Source organism: Poecile atricapillus, chromosome 1 (assembly GCF_030490865.1).
Source record: "Poecile atricapillus isolate bPoeAtr1 chromosome 1, bPoeAtr1.hap1, whole genome shotgun sequence".
Taxonomy (NCBI): domain Eukaryota; kingdom Metazoa; phylum Chordata; class Aves; order Passeriformes; family Paridae; genus Poecile; species Poecile atricapillus.
This window is the reverse complement of record NC_081249.1, coordinates 157,325,726-157,345,682: the sequence shown is the minus strand read 5'-3', so window position 1 is coordinate 157,345,682 and position 19,957 is coordinate 157,325,726. Positions and strand designations below refer to the sequence as shown.

The 19,957-nt window shown below is 37.9% G+C and overlaps 1 protein-coding gene across 2 annotated transcripts in view; it reads right to left on the bottom strand.

Annotated features, from left to right (window-relative positions):
* MIPOL1 (mirror-image polydactyly 1) overlaps positions 1-19,957 on the bottom strand; it is a 183,956-nt gene that overhangs the window by 11,493 nt on the left and 152,506 nt on the right. For both annotated transcript variants that reach the window (XM_058864690.1, XM_058864679.1), the window contains exon 13: positions 12,729-12,959. In XM_058864690.1, the coding sequence (XP_058720673.1) occupies positions 12,729-12,959 (231 nt within the window). The remainder of the gene's footprint in view (positions 1-12,728; positions 12,960-19,957) is intronic.

Genomic DNA, 19,957 nt, shown 5'->3' with positions numbered 1-19,957 from the left:
TTAGCCCTGGTTTTGAACCTGATGCAGAGTACAACTCAGTGCCCTCTGTCAGACAGGTGGCTAGACTGATGGGTATTAATGGTCCTTCCTGGTCTTAAAACATATTTTAGAGACTGATTTAGCAGCACCAGTGAGCTCTAAACCATGGTAGACCACAGTGTTGAATCTAATCACTACAGGCACCGCCACCAGTTCCTGCCTGCCCAACAGTGTTTGTAATGTCACTCCAAAAAGTATGTTTCATTAAATGTACAGGCCTTAAATTTGGCAGGGCAAACCCTTTTGCCTCTGAAAAGTACTGTCACCAAACAAGCATTCCTATTAAATCCCTTTCAGTGTCTTCTCAACCCAAAAGAGTAATTCTGTATATGATTAAACTTAGAAGCAAATACAGCCAGTTGGGCTCTCGACAGCAGACGTATTTCAAAATAAACCTGGCTTACACAGGCCTTGGCTAAAATATTAAGCCTTTATCTGTGGTCCACAATAACTAATCTTGTCAAACTGTTTGCCCTCTACCTTCTGTTTGAAAGATTAGAGCTAGCTCACCATTACTATTCACCTTGTGCCATCACTAGCAGCAGGAAAAGTGAGCAGTAAACACAGTTGGTCTATTTTGACAGCATTTCACCCTACTTTGCATTGATGTAGATTGTTACACATTACAGAATAACACAAAATCAGGACTTTGCTTCTGTGCTGGATTTAATGCCGCCTTGTGAAAGGTATTTTCTTTACTTTCAAATGCTTGCTCAGGACAGCATACATTGATTGCCAAAAATAAATGAGCTTCTGAGAAAGAAAAATAAACCCTGAAACAACTACACTGCACTTCAGTACATCAAAATCTACAGCATATCATAAAGACCAGGCTCTAACTATTGGATGGACCATTCATATCTGAGTATGTGGCTGATATTAGAGATAAAAAATTAAAAATAGCTGAAATAGAGGATATATTGGTATATTTAAAGTCAAATGACACACATCAGATTATTTAATCGAATCTCCAAATTTCCCTTATTGCTCCAGCTTGAATCTACCAGTTTATATGGCAATTTTATGCAAAATTTACTACTTATATTTGTGCCAGAAATTTCTTCTCTACACCTTCTTCCATAAGCTTGAATTTTAGCACTGTTTCCACATATTTGGTGTCACAACTGTTCTCAGGAGAAATCTTGACAGGGGTCAAGACTGCTCCTTACAGTGTACTCCTTGCATGTCCATGAAGTTTGTGCTCATATGAATAGGCAAGGGTCTCCTGGATTTTTCTATTATTTGCCAAATAATTCCTGGTAGTCTGTGTTGCCTGCTTACGGAAAACCAGCAGTTTTACCTTATGCTAATGTGTCTTCCCCACAGGAAGTACTCTGCCATGGTATTTACTCATTCAAAGAGGGAAAAATATCAATTCCTGAAAACTCCTGACAAGCACTAGTCCTGCCCCTTGGTAATGATGTTTGGTACCATTAGAGAGCCATGAATCACAGACAATCTCATTGTGTCTCTGAACTGTTCCTCACATTCTTGACAGCAATACAGGCTCAGATCTGGGTTCCTCATGTGCACAAACATAATAATAACAGAAAAGTATCCCACTGAATTAGAGCCTAAAATTGCTGAATACAGAGCCTTTTTGTCCCAGCTTCTCAGTGTGGGCTCTGAACCGTGTCTGGCAACAGCTTGCCAGTTTTCTTATACTATATTCAACAGAAATGTATTTCAAGAGATGAAAAAAGAGGCTTGAGGGAGGTTAGGAGGGAGACACAGCTGGGATAGGCAATCCAAACTGACCAAAGGGATATTCCAGACCACATGACATTGTGCTCAGTATAAAAGGGAGTGGGAAGGAGTCGGAAGGGGGAAGATTCAGATCGATGGAGTCTGTCCTTCCAAGTAGCTGTTCTGTGTGGGGGGCCCTGCTGTCCTGGAGATGGCTGAACACCTGCCATAGGAAGCAGTGAATCAATTCCTCGTTTTGCTTTGCTTGCATGTGCAGCTTTTGGCTTTCCTATGAACCTGTCTTTATCTCAACCCATGAGTTTTCCAGCTTTTACCCTTCCCATCCCACTGGTGAGGGAGGGAGTGAGCAGCAGTGTGGGGTTTGGCTGCTGGCTGGAGTTAAACCATGACAACTCAGGCTGTTTCCCAAGCACATCCCATCAAAGCACAGCTCTGGCAAACTCTGTATCATTAACAAGAAAAACAATGCAAACTTTTTTCTTGATTCCACCAGTATTTTAAAAAACCCAATGCAGACTTGATGGCTCTAAGCAATCCTGTTCCACTTCCCTGAGGTGATTCCAGCTCTTGACCAAAATAAATCTGGAGCTTGTGGAGAGAAAATTCCTTCCTATAAACCATCATGAAGTTCCCTCCACATTAAAGATAGGTTTTACATAGGTTTGTTGTATTTTATCATCAATGTGATATTGCCCAAGATGGAATGATGCCCACAACACTGAAAGACCAAGTAGCAATGGAAACAGGTATGGATGTAAAAGGAAAGCATTTTACCAAGCTCTTAGCAGTGCTAAGTCCTTCATAATGGGATCAGACTGGTAGGTGAACTCCCTACCCCTCTGGTTTCAGGACAACTCACACTTGGCCACACTTCTGAAAAGTATTTCTAAGAAGAAAGGGAAGTCTTCCCTCAAAAATTAACAAAAGATCCATGAAAAAAAAAACCATCCTCTCTTCCTCCTATTGCTTCCCTTGGTGGCAATTCTGCCTGGTGATGACATTAGTGGGACTGATAGTAAGAGAAAAAACTTTTAATTTCTGTTGAAAGCATATAAATTCAGCTTTATATAGAGTCACAAAATTCTTCAAAAGCATAGAGTAAAATCTGTAAAATGTCCTTTGTGTTGAGTGCAACACTTAGGTATTCCTTTTATCTGATGTGCATATGTTATATTCTTTAAATAATTTATGATTATTTTATCAAAGACTGAAATAGAAATTATAGAAATGCATATATTATGAGGCACAAAATAAACTGCTAAATAAAATAATTTTATTGTACACATTTCAATACCTGCACAATACCTGCAGTGTCTTTCATTGAAAGGCTGAATTCTGATACTTTCTATGGGCAAGAATTCCATGATCTGAAGCTAAAATGATCAAATATGGTCCTAAAGATTTATGCCTTCCAACAGTTCAGTGTTTGGATCTGTATCCTTATACCCACATCACATCATAAATGTGGAACAGGAAAGTCAAGCAACTCGCCAATAAAACAACAGTGGTGATTATGGGGTTAAAGCTGTTGTTAGCTCTCATAAATACAGTTGATTCTGCACTTCTACAAAATCTGTTACAAAATTTGCTAAAACAAAACAAAAAAAAAAGCTTTATGGAAAAATCTGACACTTAATGGCTCAGTAGTATTTCAGAAACACGAACTATAATTTTTTTCTCAGATAACTAGCCCCTGGTTAAGTAAAGGTATGCTTAATTTTAAGCAGTGGAAAAATTTAAATGTTTTAAAATTTACTTAAAATAAAATACTTTGTTGGCTTAGTCAGTTTTTCTTTCTGTTGTTGTAAAGAACTGTCCCAGAAATTCTCTAAAAGGTTATACGTAATTCAGAAGCTTCAGAAAGTCTGGGCTTTCTTTATGAGCTTCTGCATATACATTTACAGTATTCAATCTTTTGCATATGTTAAGAAACAGTATGAGTATTAACAGAAAGAACCGCAAATTTATTTTTATTCCTTCAGCCAAGCCACAAATAAATGACTCTTGCAAACAAACCAAATACTATTTAGTAACGGCAATGTAAATGCCATGGACTTATTTTATTTGAATATAAAATATTAAAGTAAATGAGTATTTGCTGTGACACTCTTTTTATCATCTTGGAAAAAAAAAAAAGCAAGTCTGAGAAAAAGTTTTCTTGCTATTCTTCAAGGAGCACTCAATCTGCTGTTCAAAGTTATTTAATAATTTGTCATAGAATAGTTAACTATAAGCTTACAAATACTGTGTCAGCATGCTTCTTCCTATTGGGCAAACAACTTCAAAATCTAATTTGTTTGTGTTATTGGTCTTACTAAATATTAGTCTTTGCAAGTCTGGTTTACACCACTGAAGTTAACTATGCCAACATTCTGATTTTGTTCTGAAGTATTCCACAACAAGCTGATATTATACAATACAAGTCCAAGAGCTAGCTGATCCAGTTTACTGAGTGTATACTTAGTGTATTTTGCTACTGATAAATCAATAAAACCACGTTGTAATCTACAAACTTCCATCTCTCTGAAGCAGCTATAAGTAAACTGTAAATGAACACACAGGTCAAAAAACTGATGCTGTGATTATGTTGACTCTGAAAACATTTGACTTTCATAGAATACATTTTAGTGTTTGAGAGAATGAAGTTTCAGCACTGCTTTTATTTTCGTGAAAGGCTGAGATGATAAATATTCAAATGACAATAAATATTTGTGTTTATATTGTAACTACCCATACTTTAACAAAACAATATCTGCACTGCAATCCACAATGTACAGAGGTTAAGTAAACCATAGCTACAAAAAGGAAATAAATACTCGACTTTGACTGTATGTGCAGTTTTGCATTCTTCATCCTTGTGAAACTCCCTGCAGCCAATGGATATCTTGGCCGTGCAAGGAATGCACGAAAGGCATACCTGTCATTCCCTTTGATTGGGGTTTTTTTGTCTCCATTCTGTTAAGTGCACCACTGAGCATAATACTGGCACTGATCATAAATTGTCACATGCTACAGACCTCACTACAATTTATGACACCCAAAATATCCAGGAGAAGGATATCATAATCTGCTCTGGCAATATCACACACTATAATTGCATGAGACTTTCAGTAGTGATACCACAACCTGCTCTATTAAGGGCAGTTCCTTGCTTTTAGTGTCTTGCTCCAGGCTGTGCAAAAGTCCTCAAGTTACCATCTCTAAAGCTAAGGCCACAAGTTTCTTTCAAGGTGATAAACATAGCAGCAGTGCTACCAGTTCTCCTTTTCAAGACAAGCATAAAAAAGAAAACTTTCAGTTACAGCATTCAGCCAAGCTAAGGAAAACCTGTTTTTAACCCACATCTGCCACTTCTCAGGGGAGCAGTTCACACCAGGGTTGAAGACATTTCTACACTTCTCTTTCTGAAGCTGTGAATTTCTACAGAAGTAACATATGAAATGCTATTAGACCTGAAGGTGCAATTCCGTGGGTGGCGATCAAGGGTGTCCACCTGGAAAATGGGAGATGGAAGTTCTGATAGTGGTTTTGTTCTAGAGGCTTTGTTCTAGAGCTTTTGTCTCTAGATTTATGTTCTAGAGGCATTGGATAAAATTGAGAAAAAGCCCTAAAGGTAAGTGTCAGAAACAGGTCTTGTTTCTCAGAGGTGAGTAGACTATTTGCTCCTCTCTGACCCAAGCAGCCTGCACTATTTTCTGCTACACAGTACTGCTTCAAAGCAAAGCACAGGGAACATCCTGACCAGACCTGTGTGGCTAAAACACCCCTCTGAGGTACAGGAGATATGAACCAGGATCTCCACAAATGGAGGAGAAACCTCAGATCCATTCTGTCACGCCTTAGAGGAGAATCCCTGCTCTCAAACAGCTGCTTAGAAAACTAAAAGTGGGATGGGGGCAGATGCCAAGGACACTTCAGAAAGAAATGTCACACTGCTCTGCACAGATCTCTGAAACCAGCATGCCTCACTGCCTCAGCATGTCCACTTGGGTCTCCAGGGAATCCAGGCAGAAAAGACAAAAAGTCAATTGTTTTATATTTTTTTCAATTAGAAGTTTTCTGCTTATGCTTATCCAAGTCCTTCCATTCCAAATGCTTATTCAAAGTGCTTCTTTGGGCTGAGAAGTTACCAGTATTAGTGGTGCTGAGTTTTTAGGCACTCCCTCCATCATACCCTTCAAATTTTCAGCTGGACTGAAACACAATGTGCCCAGTTAAAAAACTGGTGTAATTCAATAAAGATAATATAATCCAATAAGGAAAATACATTTCATTCCAGCTTTCTGGAAGTTATATATTTCCTTTTGTACAGTGTGAGTAATATGTTAGCCTTACCAAAGGAAAAAAAGATCTGCCTAGTGATACAGAAATGTGTAACGATAGCAGTCCAGAGAATATGCCAATGGTGACTGAATTTGTTCAGCTCACCTTAGATTTGAATATTAGTTCAATATTTTATTTCCTTCAGACCCAGAAAATTGATTTCTGTCTATATGTTGAATTTCTCAGAGGTTGCACATAACCTCATTGGCTTAATTAATTTTTTGATTACAACAAACAGGTATCTCAGGTATCTCTACAAGACTGTTTAATTCATCATTTCACCATGCATATTAGTGCAGTCTGAGGGGAATTTTTCTGAGAGGAGTCACTGGTGTTAGTGCAGAATTCCAAATATTGAAAAAATTTCTGATGCTGCTATGTACTGCTTTCAGTTAGCTCAAACATGACTTTTTTCACACATTTCAATTTGTCTTATTTCCTCACTGACTAAAGCAGACTACTCCAGCCTATTGCCCATGAATCCGGTACATTCACACTGCCTCTAATTGCTACTCTCTGGTAATAATTTCATATGTGATATGAGTGACTGTTAGTAGATTTTGTGTTTTGGACTTTATCATGTTCCTATTCATGTCTGGTATGCCAAAGAAATTTGCATTAGCTCTGCAGAATTCTTCAGAGTATGTGGTAGTTTTGTGTGTCTAGGAATCTTCCATCTGGCTAGTGTGGGTTTCCTAAACACCATAAAACCCTGCCTGTGGAGATTGTGTATCTCTTATGGGCCCCATGGAGCTTATAATCTGCTTTTAATCATTGTATGTGGCAGCCAACACATCAGTCCTCATCAAGGAGTTTTTTCCATCTTGAATCCCCTTTAATAAGTTTTGATCCAATTCTGAAAATCCAGAACGTTTGTTAATTTGCACTGGCATCTTAGACTGCTACAAAAGTCGTCTTCCTTTGCTTTCCATTTCCTCCCATACAAACTCTGATATCCATTGACTTCTGTGGATTGCTATAGCAAGTATAAGATTCTTAGCACCTTGCCCTCACTCACTTGTGTTTTGAATGGACCCACCAGCATCTGTTTCTCAGTAAACTACAGGTCATACCCTTAACTGGGACAAATGAATGAAACTTAGTGCAACAGAGCAAAGTCAATTTGCTGTAACTAAGAAACTAGCTCCGTATCTACATTCTTCAACAAGACACCAGGACTTACTTTACATTTCAAAATGCCAGCACCAGTTAAATTATTTCCCCATATGATATTAAAAGATTACCAACTATTCAAACCCAGCAGAATTTCACAGCAGCAGGCAGCTCAGTAGTTATCATTAAAAGGAAAATCTCTTTTGACATGTGCTAAATTATTTACTGACACAAATTGGTGAAACTATTAATATCTATGAAATCATACTCGTAGCCTCCAGTATTTAATGTTTTGATCTGACATTCACCAGAGTACAATTTTGTAAGTAAAAAACTAACAAAAAAAGTGCACAGTATAATTTTAATAGAAAAGTCTCATCATCTAAATATAACATCTTAATAAAGTAAGAAATCAAATCATATTTATTGTTTTGAAAGAAGAAAACGAAAGAAATATCTCTCTCAAATTTAAAATAAAGCCAGCTGAGTCCACTAAGACTTGGTGGTTCCTCCAAAACAAACAGCTTTAAGTCCCAGTGAATGTACAACTTGTTTCTTTTGTGAAGTGCTTCTGCCCGCAATTTCTAATTAACTAGCTCCATTCTTTTCTACAACAAGAAGCTCAATGCATACAAGCTACAATGTATACTTCAGCTAAATATATGTAGGTATGATTTTAAAAGGGAGATAACTAGTTAACAACATTTGCATGTTGCAAAGAGGCTCAATTAGTATAATAATTCAGAAATCTTGCTTTTAGCCTGTTCCCTGCATAGCTGCCCTGTACTGAATACAATCTGCACAGTAAAGATACGTTTGCAGTTAAAAATCTCCAGAGACTTTAGACCCATACATAAAGATACTTATTTCACTCTTTTCTGAGACACTGACCTGTATCCTCATTTAAAAATGAACACCACATCTTTATGTTATTAAATCTTTGTTTTGATCTATTAGTATTCACCAAAGTGCCATTTTATACAACCGCACACTGAATAGGCAAGGCTGGAGGTAACCATCTGCAGCTTTAGAGTCAGCGTTTGAATTGATGAAAAGAGCTTTGTGTTTTCATTGCCAAGTTTGATTCTTCCAGTCATTAGACATTCCCCTCAGATCCCATCAATGAAGCGAACTCCCTTACACCCATGTGTTAAATTCTCTTCTCCTCATGGTTTCCTTTGCCAGCTATACTCCAGAAACACTACTGGGTCTTAGCCACATTCTTCTCACAGCTGTGTTAAAAAAGAGCATCAGAGCTTCTTCCCAAAATCCATATGTGTATCTGGTCAGTCCCCTGTCGGAGGGTCACCTCACATTGTGCTGTGATTATTCAAATATTCATCCTTGTTCTTGAACTGCACTGCTCTGATCATTCTGGGAAAGATTAGACCCTCCGGCCAGCACTGAAGAACATGTCGGACATTGATGTGAAACGCACACAGCTCCCGCACTCAGAAGGCAGATTAGTTTTACTTGCAGAAGAGGGGGACACTAACTACTTAATAAATGCTTGTTTCTTATTTCTTTACATTTTTTGTATTCTTTTCATCATGTGTCAACTGCTGATAATGACTGGTTTTGTTGTTTCATAGGTCAACTTATATATCAGCATCAGCTAAGAAAATAAATTAACAAGTACAAAAGCAGAGAAAGCATTTTCAAAAAGGCTGGAGGGAAATTCAGGACTAGACAAATAAAGGGTGTTTTCCAGTCACAATGAAATTTAGGTGGTCAAAAAAAAATCAGACCTTAAGGAGTAAAGCAAATGTTATTAAGAAAATAATTTAATTCAGAAGAGCACTTAGTTTTCTTATGTATTCAATCAACTGAAATATTTTATCCAAAGCTGTAACTCTCCTGACTTCCTCCTTAAAACAAAGAAAAAAAAAATCAAAAGAACATGTCTCTAATAAATAGTTAAGGACAAATGAAACAATGACTTCTGGTTTACATCACTTTTATATTAGCTTCATTCATAGTCAAAACTACCACAACAAAGTACACAAGCAAGATTCTTCTCACCATTTATGCTTATTTTCATACCTGTATATTTTAGCATTGCACTGTTACTTTGTGGATTTGTGTTTATTTTTAGAGGATTACATAGAAATTCTATCCACTCACCCTCCTCTACCACTTTACACAGCTACACGACTATGCAAGTGTAGCGGTGCTCACATGCAGAGCTGTGCCTTACTGAGCTAGAATCATTAAATTATGAGGAAAAAACAGAATCCCCCAAAAGACAAATTGCATTAAAATTCACTCCAGCTGCAAAGCTGCTGCAGAAAAATAGAACATTTCCTGGAAAAACCACATCAAAAGTGGCCTCAACCTTTACTGATAATTGGCTAATATTGATTTGGTATTACATTATAACCTCCTCTGATCTCACTGACATCAGCAACCACTCCACAATCCCAGAGGTTCCAGCCGGAAGGACATTTTTAAAATGCCTCGCTTCCTCTGTTGGCAGAGGTATTAATTAATTCACAGGCTCTCCCTGCCACCTTCTCCAGGTCAGCCCCATTTCCCTGCTGGGACTGCACCAGCTGGCTCCTGGCTTCTCAGGCAGGACAAACTTGCAGGGGTACTATACCAACACCCATGGTGAATTCTGTGCTCCTGTCCTAATTATTTGTAACCATGAAATAGAAATATTAATTAAATCTAGAAAATTATAGTCATAGCCATTCCAGAGTACAAATTAAAAATATTTTTGTGCAGGTGATAATAGTCTATTGAATAAATCTGTATTGCTATGTGTGCACATACATGTGCATTTACATAGACCACAGTTAAAATGTCTACTTGCTTTATAAGGAATACCACTCTCTTAAAAGTCTGAGTGTATCTTGATAGTGTCTCAAAATCAAAACAGATTCAAGCAAATGCAGCTAAATCTGTGTGGTCACTCTCTGAGCATCAGTGTTTCCTGTTTTACACCAGCACCCTGTTAGGATGGTGAATCATCTTCACAGGCAAGGACACAGAGTCTCAATTTGTATCTCACACTGCAGAGAGCCAACGTGAGATGCTCACCCTACTTCAGTATAAACAGATGTTTACTACATCCAAGTTCACTACAAGTAGATACCAAAACATTGCCTTCTGGTTCACAGCTGCTGTTTCGTATGGGATAGGATCAAGAAATTTTTTAGATGCTTTTTGTCCTGATGGAAAGCACAGGACCACTATTCTGACTTGGTTTAGAAAGCAACAACTACTGGTGGGTACACAAATGGGTGACATGATGGAAATGCTGTGGAGAATTACAACTCTCTTTTAAGCTCGGCATATTATGCTGAATGCAAACACTGAAGTTTTTAAGACTATTAAAAAATTCTTTAGTGTTGCCAGAGAACAGATTAGCAAAGACAGTGTAAAATCAGTAAACTACATTGTATGAAGAAACAAAGTACATCTTTTCTCAACATTATTTTATTAATTACAATGATATTCTTTCTTAATGAAGGTCATAATAATTTCACTCTTCTGATTTGTAACTGTTGCTATTTTACTGAATAATGTTAAGAAACTACTTTATACAGCTGACAGAACTACTTCCTTCATATGTTAGAATTCAATTTTAGCTGAGCATTTAAAAAAGTCAAAAAAACAGATATTTTAGAACGGTCTTTAGTCTATGAATTTTAGTGCCACATTTTAAGCTACATTAAACATCCTCTTAAGGCAGTGCTAATAATTAATACTACTGTAATTAATACCAAAAAGCCTTTCTGTTGACAGGTTTATAAATTGTCAGCTCTTTCTTGAAACATAAAACATCCTACATCTTCTAAATAAAATGCTAAGCTAACAAATGAGTTCCTGCCTAATTGCCAAACACTGATTTGTATGAAGCAGTTGAGGTTACAAAGAAATTGGGAATTCTCAGCCCGGTTTCCCTGCTGATGAGTACGAACTGTCTGTGTAGTTCTCCCAGAGGTGTCAGAGGAATCTCTATAGTGTCACACAAGGGTTCTTAGCTCAAAGTAAACACACTTTCCACAAACTCAGCTGCTTAATCTGTTTGCAGGTTGAATTATAAGATGGGGGTGGATGACTCTGGGTGCTGGGAAGACGCGCAGAGCATTTCCACAGTTTCGTGGTAAAAAGGGCATGCTATTGTCATCAAAAGACTTCAACCAATTGTTTAATTTTGCTATAGGCTCAGTCGTCTGATCTTAACAATAATGAAAACTAACCTGACCAAAATTTTCCCAAGTAGTTGAGCATGTTAAATTACGTAAATTCTTTTCACTATAGCAGTGCATCACCACTACTTTAATTCCGTTTGTGGCTGCACTTCTACTTTAGCCACCCTGGCTACATGGGATTAAACAAGATTGTTTCACTTCGGGGCAAAAAACCAAAACAGTGAAAACCCCACCTTTGCTTAAATAGCTATATTATTAAACATTTATAAATAAAACTAGATGTAACAACTTAAAACAGTGTACAGAAAGGTTCAATCAATATTCTCTTTACCATGCTTTATTTTTTTTTCATAGGTTTATTTTTATCAAGCGCACAACTCCTGAAGTTTCAAATATATGTAACTGCTGAGAATAAAGACTCGAGTGATTATCAAACAACCACTGGAGGTTTTAAAGGGACGACTAAAAATACGCATTTTCATATATAGATACCTTAATTATGTTTTATGTAGTTACAAATAAATAAAAAATATAGGAATATAACTATTTTTAAATAGAAGAACTCAGCATGTGTTTTTTTTTTAAACAAGAAAAGCTTTTGTTAGGTCCTTGCAATGTATTATAAGCCAATTTCTGGCTACTCTCTAAATACGCTGTAGACACTAAAGTTGAAGATATATATGGACAGACAGGACAATTTGCATCAGTTCAGCATTGACCACCTTGGAAGGGTGAGAGAGGAGAATTTTGCAGCTGATGAATGTAATGCAGAGATAAGAAGTGCTAAACTGTCAAGAGGCAGTACTAATAACAAACATGACAACAAGCACTAGAGATGAACTTCAGGTTTTGGAGTTCAGTAACCTTTTAACAGGGAAACTCATGATGGGAAAGAGAATACAATCTCCATTCACTGACTCAGAGACTTCCTGTGGCTCTCAGTGAGATTTTGAAGCCACCCCTAAACAACCCCATAAGAATTTACAGTGGCATGAAACCTGCCAGATGAGCAACAGGCCAAAAATGAGAACTGTAATATTCTACCACGCAATTTTAAAGGCAAATAATCTGTTTCCATAGGATTGCCATAGGGTAAAAGACAGTGAAAGCCATTCATAGGAGATGGAAAGACTTTCTCTGTGCCTTGCACATGTAGGAAGCAATTTCCGTAACAGTAATGAGAGGTACCCTGACTTGCCTAATAGCACAAAACTGTTAAAATGATCAGCTTCACACTGAGTAGGAAATGAGCTGACAAAGAAGGAATCGTTTTAAAGGACCTTTTCTGAGTACTGACACACTTTCAGTTATAGACGAAATACCAGAAAAAAAATGCTTGTAATGTGGATTAGAACTGCAATTTTTGTTGGAAGGCAAGTGACTTACTTTTGAACTTTTTCATTGGCCTCCTGTGAAGCTTCCAGGGCTTTCTGGAGCTTCAGCTCGGTGTCCTTTTGCTCTGATCGAGATTGCTGCAGCTGAGCCGCCAGCTCTTCAATCTGGCCATAGATTAGGGTCACAACATCCTCCCTTCCTTGCAGTCTGCCTTCAGAAGTACTGAAAGCACAGCTGGGTTGGTTCTTCAGACTCATTCCTTCAGACAAAGACTTGTATAAGCTGGGAAAACCAAATCATACATGTTATTTCAGTCTAAGGCTGAGCTGCAAGAATTAATACTTTCAATATCATCATATATGGACTCACATCCACTAGTAGCAAAACAAGTTATATTTCAGAAGTGACAGAGCACAAAAAGAACAAACCTTTTCCATAAGGCTCTTATAGAAGAATGTAACAACCATCAAAATTTAAAAAAGTAAAAAAAAAGTAATCAGCAAAAACTCAAGAGGAAATATTTTTCAGCTGTAGCATCTTGTTGATCACCTCTGAGCTGCAGATAAAAGTTTTTATTCTGATTTACATGAAGTTGAATTAATCAGTGTAAGTTATTGATGTGTTATTAACTTGTACTACACAGGACTCTCTTTTAGAAAGCAGACCCACCAGCTACAGGGGATTTATTTGTTCAAAAGAAGACTTTTCAATAAAATTAAAGGAATAAAAACACTACAATTCAAAAATTAAAATCAGTAAATCACCAAGATTACTTAGAAGTGTGATTTGCACATGCTAATCAATTCTAAAGGTCCCCATTCAGTTTTATCCATGATTTTGAGCTAAGTTCATAGAGATTCCAAATCACAGAGAACAAATCCAATACTCTTTCGTTGCACAAACCAGAATATATTATTAAATGCTTTGTATTTGTGTGCCAGAAAGTTCTGGACAAATCAAACATTATTTCAGTGTGGATTTCTAGTAGCAGTACACACTCATTACAGTATTCAAGACAGTCTACATGACAGCTGCTAGTATGTAATAGCATATTTTCTTTCTTTCCAGTTTATTAAGGTGTTTGCATGGAAAACACTAGCTGTTCCAACAGCCCATGAAGGAAAACCATAAACAAACTAAAATATAATATACTTGGACAAACAAAATGTAGATGAACTAGGAGAAATAGACAAACTAAAAGGTCAGTGTTGACATGTCATTATGCATACTATGTGTGATTACCTGAAAACAATGTGAAAAACCTTTTAAATTAAATGAAGACATATTGAAAATATAAATATTTATAAAGGGACATTAAAATTTCTAGAATGGACTAATTAAGAAAAAATTACTCTAGCAGTTGCACATAAAATTTACTGACTGAAGTTCCACTGCAGTTGAGCATTGATCACCATGGAAAAACACAAAGGTATGCAAATAATGTTGAAAGCAGGTTACTGAAATATAACTGCTGCCCGCTTCTTAAACACCTGGCATGAGATTAAAAGAAAAAAAAACAGATGAGAAGCTAAACTCTTCAGTGAATATATGGATCTCTGATTAAAAAAAAAAGCAACAAAAGCTAGAGGATAGATTAAATATTCTATCTTGTTACACCAGCTCAGAGTTTTTTCCCAGAATGTATGAAAAATAAAGTAATTTATTTAGATCCTAAAATACAGGCTCTCTGTGGCTACAACTGGGTTCCTTTTCAAAACTGGCCATGAAAACACATACATACTACTACAACTGCAATATAGTTCTACATGTCTTAACTCATAATGATTGCATCTGAGTGATCAATAGATTCTGTATACACTTTGTAACCAGTGTGATTCCTCCAGATAAAGGTACTGTGATTGATACATCTTTTAATATTTTTTTTCAAAAGCATGCAATATCCAGACCTTCATCAATATGTGTTTTGGTAAAATATTTTATTTCCTCCATTCTGAAATTTACTAATTTGAAATTCCTTCATTCACCGGAAGACTATTTCTTCAATGACTATCAATGCTATAATTAAAAAATAAATGGGAGTTCTAGGCCTGAAGAATGGGTCACAGAAGTATTCAAACAGTTTCTGGATTTCAGTAATTCACATGTTCTTTTTAGTAAGCCTTTTGTTTTACTATGGCAGCACGGCCTCTTTCCTGCTCCAGCTCTCTCCAGGGTCTGAGAGATTCAAGAGACCACCTTAACTGTATCTAGGCAGAAGAAAAAGTGACATGAGATGATATCACTTGTGCAGCTCCTATAGAGAGCAAGAGGTTTCCTCAGTCCTTGCAGCGTCAAGCCTGCAAAGAAATATCACCAGTTGTAACTGCTCCCAGAGGGACTTGACTTTGGCTGAAAACCAACTTTATGAAGTGCTGCTCCTAAAACACTTCCCACCTTGCCAGGCATACTTTTGCTGCAAGGTGGGAAATTATTTTCCACCTGAAGCAATTTCTGAACAACGCAGCTAAACCTTCCACCTAAAGGAACAAAAAAAAACAACACAGCAAAAAACCAAACTACCGGTCCCCTCCCTCTGCCTCCACCCCAGCGATAAACATATCCAATGTTCCCAAAGTCATGTAGGTCTGACCTTGGTTTTTACCACAAATGTTTCTCACAGGTCCTGGAGACCTCTCAGACCTCAGCCTGCACTCAGGATGGTTTGAAGAGCATCCCCTCATGCCACTGAGTGCACTCAAGTGCCAGGCAGCATCGACACCTTGAAAATCCTACCTCACAGGTGCTCTTAGGAAACACTGCAATAAGGTGATATCAAAGAAAGCCCATTAGACCTAAAAGGACTTTGAAATTTTGCTGTGAAGTGGAGGATATAAAATGGTCAAGTTTGTATTACATGTGAGTCAGGAGGCTGACAGCTGGTAGACTGGTAACTAGATGACATTGCCCTACCATAGACAAATATTTTACTAGTCTTCCTTTGCCTGCATTTACACAAGGTAAGAGGACTGTGTTTCCTTTTCAGTACAGCAAACCATCTCTCACTAATTTATCCGAAGGCAGCAGCTGAAGGCAGTCCCTGGCACACAGGCCACAGACCATGTTACAACAGGAATGCTCACTGCACATAACGCAGAGTATGCTCTTTGCACTGTCACAGTCCATCACAGTGTCACTCTCTTCTGTGATCTACCCATGCACTCTTAGTCCAGGATGAGCTCAGACAATATCAACCACTTGTTGAACAGCGGCCACCACTGATTTTCTTCTCTGTGGTGGTTGGCCATACAACATCAGGGTTTCACAGGGCATTCTGTTGACAGATTAGTGCTGATCATGCGTGTCCATACTGTCCAGACTCAATTACATGTGAGTATGGAACAACAGTGAGCAGCACCTTGAGATTCACCCTTCTCTCCTGAAACGATCTAGACAAATCTGCAACCTGTACTAGGGTCCTAAGAGCCTGGACACTACATGATTCAAACATAGGTTCATTAGCTACAGTGAAACTCGAATCAACAATATTTCAACAAATATCAGTTAAAGGCCACTAGCAAACACATTTTTCCTCCTTGGGACTCAGTCTTCTTATCTTTAAATAAGAGCAATCACAATGCTACCACTGCAAAGTGCTCTGAGCTTCACTAATGTCCAGAGACATCACTGCTGAAAGAGCTAAGTTAGATGCAACACAACCAGAACTTATGACAAAACTAAACCCAGATGGTCTTCTGGTGATGCCAAACAGCAAACATACTCTTTTCAGCTTCGTTTTTACTGTCTAGGACCACTGAAGTACTCACACCATTACCCTGTGATTAACCTGGGAGAGGGAGTAAGGACATGGAGCTTAATCATCTGAGCCTTTCTTGAAGTTGAAGGACTACCAAGTTATGCTCTCAAATAAGACATAGCTGGAAACCATGCCTCCATTACAAAATCTTCATTTAGGGAGTTGCACAGTAATCAAAAGTTTTCTGGTCACTTTATGCAGCCCCTGGGCAAACTGCTTGGATAGCGCTGCCTCGTGAGCGACATGCACACGACATTCAGCACCACCTATCATTCCTCACACTCACCACACCATCAAATGGTCTAGGACCTCCACAAAAACAGTTTCTGGATTAACAGTGTTTGGTTGAAAAAGAGCAGAATATACATGAGACTGATGAGTAGAAGGAAGTGTTTTTGAGGTGTTTGCAGTTACAGTGCTATTCCACAGACCCACAGCTAAGAAGCTAGCTTGTAGCTAAGAAATCCACCTGAATTCCCTGGAATACATGATGCATCTGGGGCTGGGGTCTCTGCTATCTCTAATTGATTAGAGACTGGAAGATTACAACTTAGCATTAGCTTTTTTCTCACACAGAGATATAGTGCACCTAAGTTCACAGAAGAGACTACTGTAGACTTCACGCTTTAATCCTGAATATTACTTGCTATACATTAACCTTAATTACACATCTTCAGGGTTCTACAACATATCTGTACTAATTGCAAATCACAGATTCATAGGCTCTCAAATTTCTTCCATGAATCAGAGGATTGTGTTTGTAATACAGGAAACTATTGCAGATATTCTTTGTAGTTCTCCCAAGTTATATGTTATTCCTAGAACCAAGCTTTCCATGAAATGTTCCTGTCATGTTTTGACAGGGAATTGGCTGTTTTAGCATATTCTATCCTAAGCATTCACTGGGTACACCATGAAGGCCTGCTTCTAAGTAAGTAAAATTAACCCAAAATTAAAATAAATAAATAATAATAATAAAAAAGTAAGGTGTTTACTTTTTCCCACTAGATGCTACAAGTAAGAATTTTGCTATCTTGTATCTGTTCTTTATTGTCAATTCATATGCTTTGGCCATTCTTAAATATTTGCCAATGGCTTTAGTTAACAAAATAATTTTAACTTAGTATTTGTAATACTGTAGTTATTCCCTACAGTAATAGATTATTTAGGTAACACTGCAAACAGAGAAAGAACCTTATCTATTAATCGAAGACAGAGCTGGCACCAAGAGTGACCTCAGTATGTGAACATAATGGACATTTAAGATGGTGCCAGCGACTCCGTGCTTTACTGTGTCTCACAGCGTCCTGTCTGCTCTCCCTGGGAAGTGTGAGCATTTAGCAGAGACAGAGCAGCCCTGGCTCGGCTGTGGGCAAGAGGAAGGGCACAGCTCACAGACAAGAGGCATTGCCACCTTCCCCATGAGCAGGCTGAACTGGCAGCACCTGTGCCTCTCTGCTGGCTGCTGGAGGCCGCTGGGTTGACATGGATCACTGAAGGGGTGTGTACGTGGGTGGTGTGGAGCCAGCAGCTCTGGCCTGGGGCCAGCAGGGAAACTGCCGATGTCAGGGATTTGCAGAAACACAAGCCTGGTGGAAGAGACACAGAGGATCTTGTCCTAAAGGTCATAGTGATTTATTTTTTTATACTGGGAGTATGTTTTTAACAACATTTCTGACAACTGTTTGAAGAACAATGCACTGTTTTCCTCAAATCTAAACCGAATTAAGAAAGCAGTAACTCTTGGTAGTGTGCTAAAATAACAACCACTGGCATACCAACAAAAACTGGTAGAAAACAATGCACTACTTTGTAATTTAAAACACTATGTATTACTTTCTGTCTTTTTGTGATGATCCTTGCCAAGAGCTTCATCCTGAACACTGTCACTCACAAGGAAACCAGGGTATCATGGCATAAAGGAACATCAGGACTTCTGACCAGGCATTTCAGGATCAGCTCCTCCAGTCCCCACACACCCACCAACCCAGTCTAGACCTTCAGCAACCCCTCAACTCCCACAGGCTTGACAGTACTGCTAGCATGAACATTTACTCTCTATATTGCCCACCACAGAAATCTTCCCTGATGACAAAGACTGGGTCTCCTCAAGAGCCAGACATCTCTGCAGAAGCCTTATTTGATGTTGCCTGTCACGATAGCTTGAATTTAGATTTGCCTGTAGAACTAATAAAATCTAATAGAGATTTCTTAGAAATTATGCATGAAGTTAAGGATAATATGGTTTGGGCCTTTAGTTTCCTTTGCAGATTGGCATCTAACTTCCATTTTACATGAGTGACCACACACAGACAATTTTATTTCAAATTAATAAAGTCCTTTGGCAAAAGGTAGGAATATTAGTGAATCAACTCGTATTAGATAAATTGCAACAATCCAGATGAAATAAATAAGAATCCTGACCCTGAAAACTGAAATGGTTAGTGAAGGGTCCACTCAGTGCAAAGAGGCATGCCATATATACATCTATATAAAAGAAATCTGATGGTACCGATACATATCATAATGCAGGCATCAGCATCACCTGAAAACAAGCTCAATGTAATGACTAGGTGCTGTTGACTTTTATTTTTGTCTCCAGGGAATAGTGTTTACTTTGCTTTAAAATTTATATGAGTCATTTTGTTATGTGCCTTTTTTTAATTAGTCGGAAAGAAATAGCCATTTGAGAAAGCGAGCGGAAATCAATTCTGATTCGATGCCGATAGCTACTGTGCGATGTAAACTGTGTGTTCTTTCTAATTAAATGTAAACACGTGCAGTTCTAAAGTCCAGCAGTGATGACAACTACTAGAAAGGATTGCCTAAGACCTGGTCAACTGATCCTTGTGAACCTTTTGTTCATACCGTAGGCGAACTTGTGCAATCTGTCTCAGGTGAACGCCAGTTGTAACTGACTTTATTTTAGGTCATCTTCAGAGAAAAGACTTGACAAGAATGTGGAGAGCTCTGTAATACCTCCAGTTACCCATTAACTATGTCCTTCTGATAGCTAATCAATAGCATTGCATGGAGCCAAACACACTGTGCTGAACTGCCCCTCTTCCAAAAGCCAAGTCTTGGTAAATATTTAATGGCAGTAAAGGTGTTTTGACTCTTATCAATCTGATATGTTAAAGAACTCTTGAAAGAAACTTTATCTTGCTTCTCTCTGCATAAATAATTTGTTCAGTTACAATTTTAGTCTTATGCAAAAGCACTGAATTTAATGATCTAATGCTTTTAAATCAAGGCTTTGGACAGAGAAAATGTAGTTTCAATCCACATGTCACAAAATAAAGAAAAACCAAAGTTTATTTCCTTGATAAAATGCCAACTAGAAATATACATCAAGGAACCTAGCCCTTTATACCGTAGTAGTAAATACTGTGCCAAACTCGCTCAAAACCTGTTATACAAGTGCACATTTGAGATTTTCTTACAAGGCTTCAGTTTCTGAAAAATTCTTAGCTCTCATTCACATCAAGACAATGTAGGAATTTTAGCTTCTTTTCACCAGGGAAAA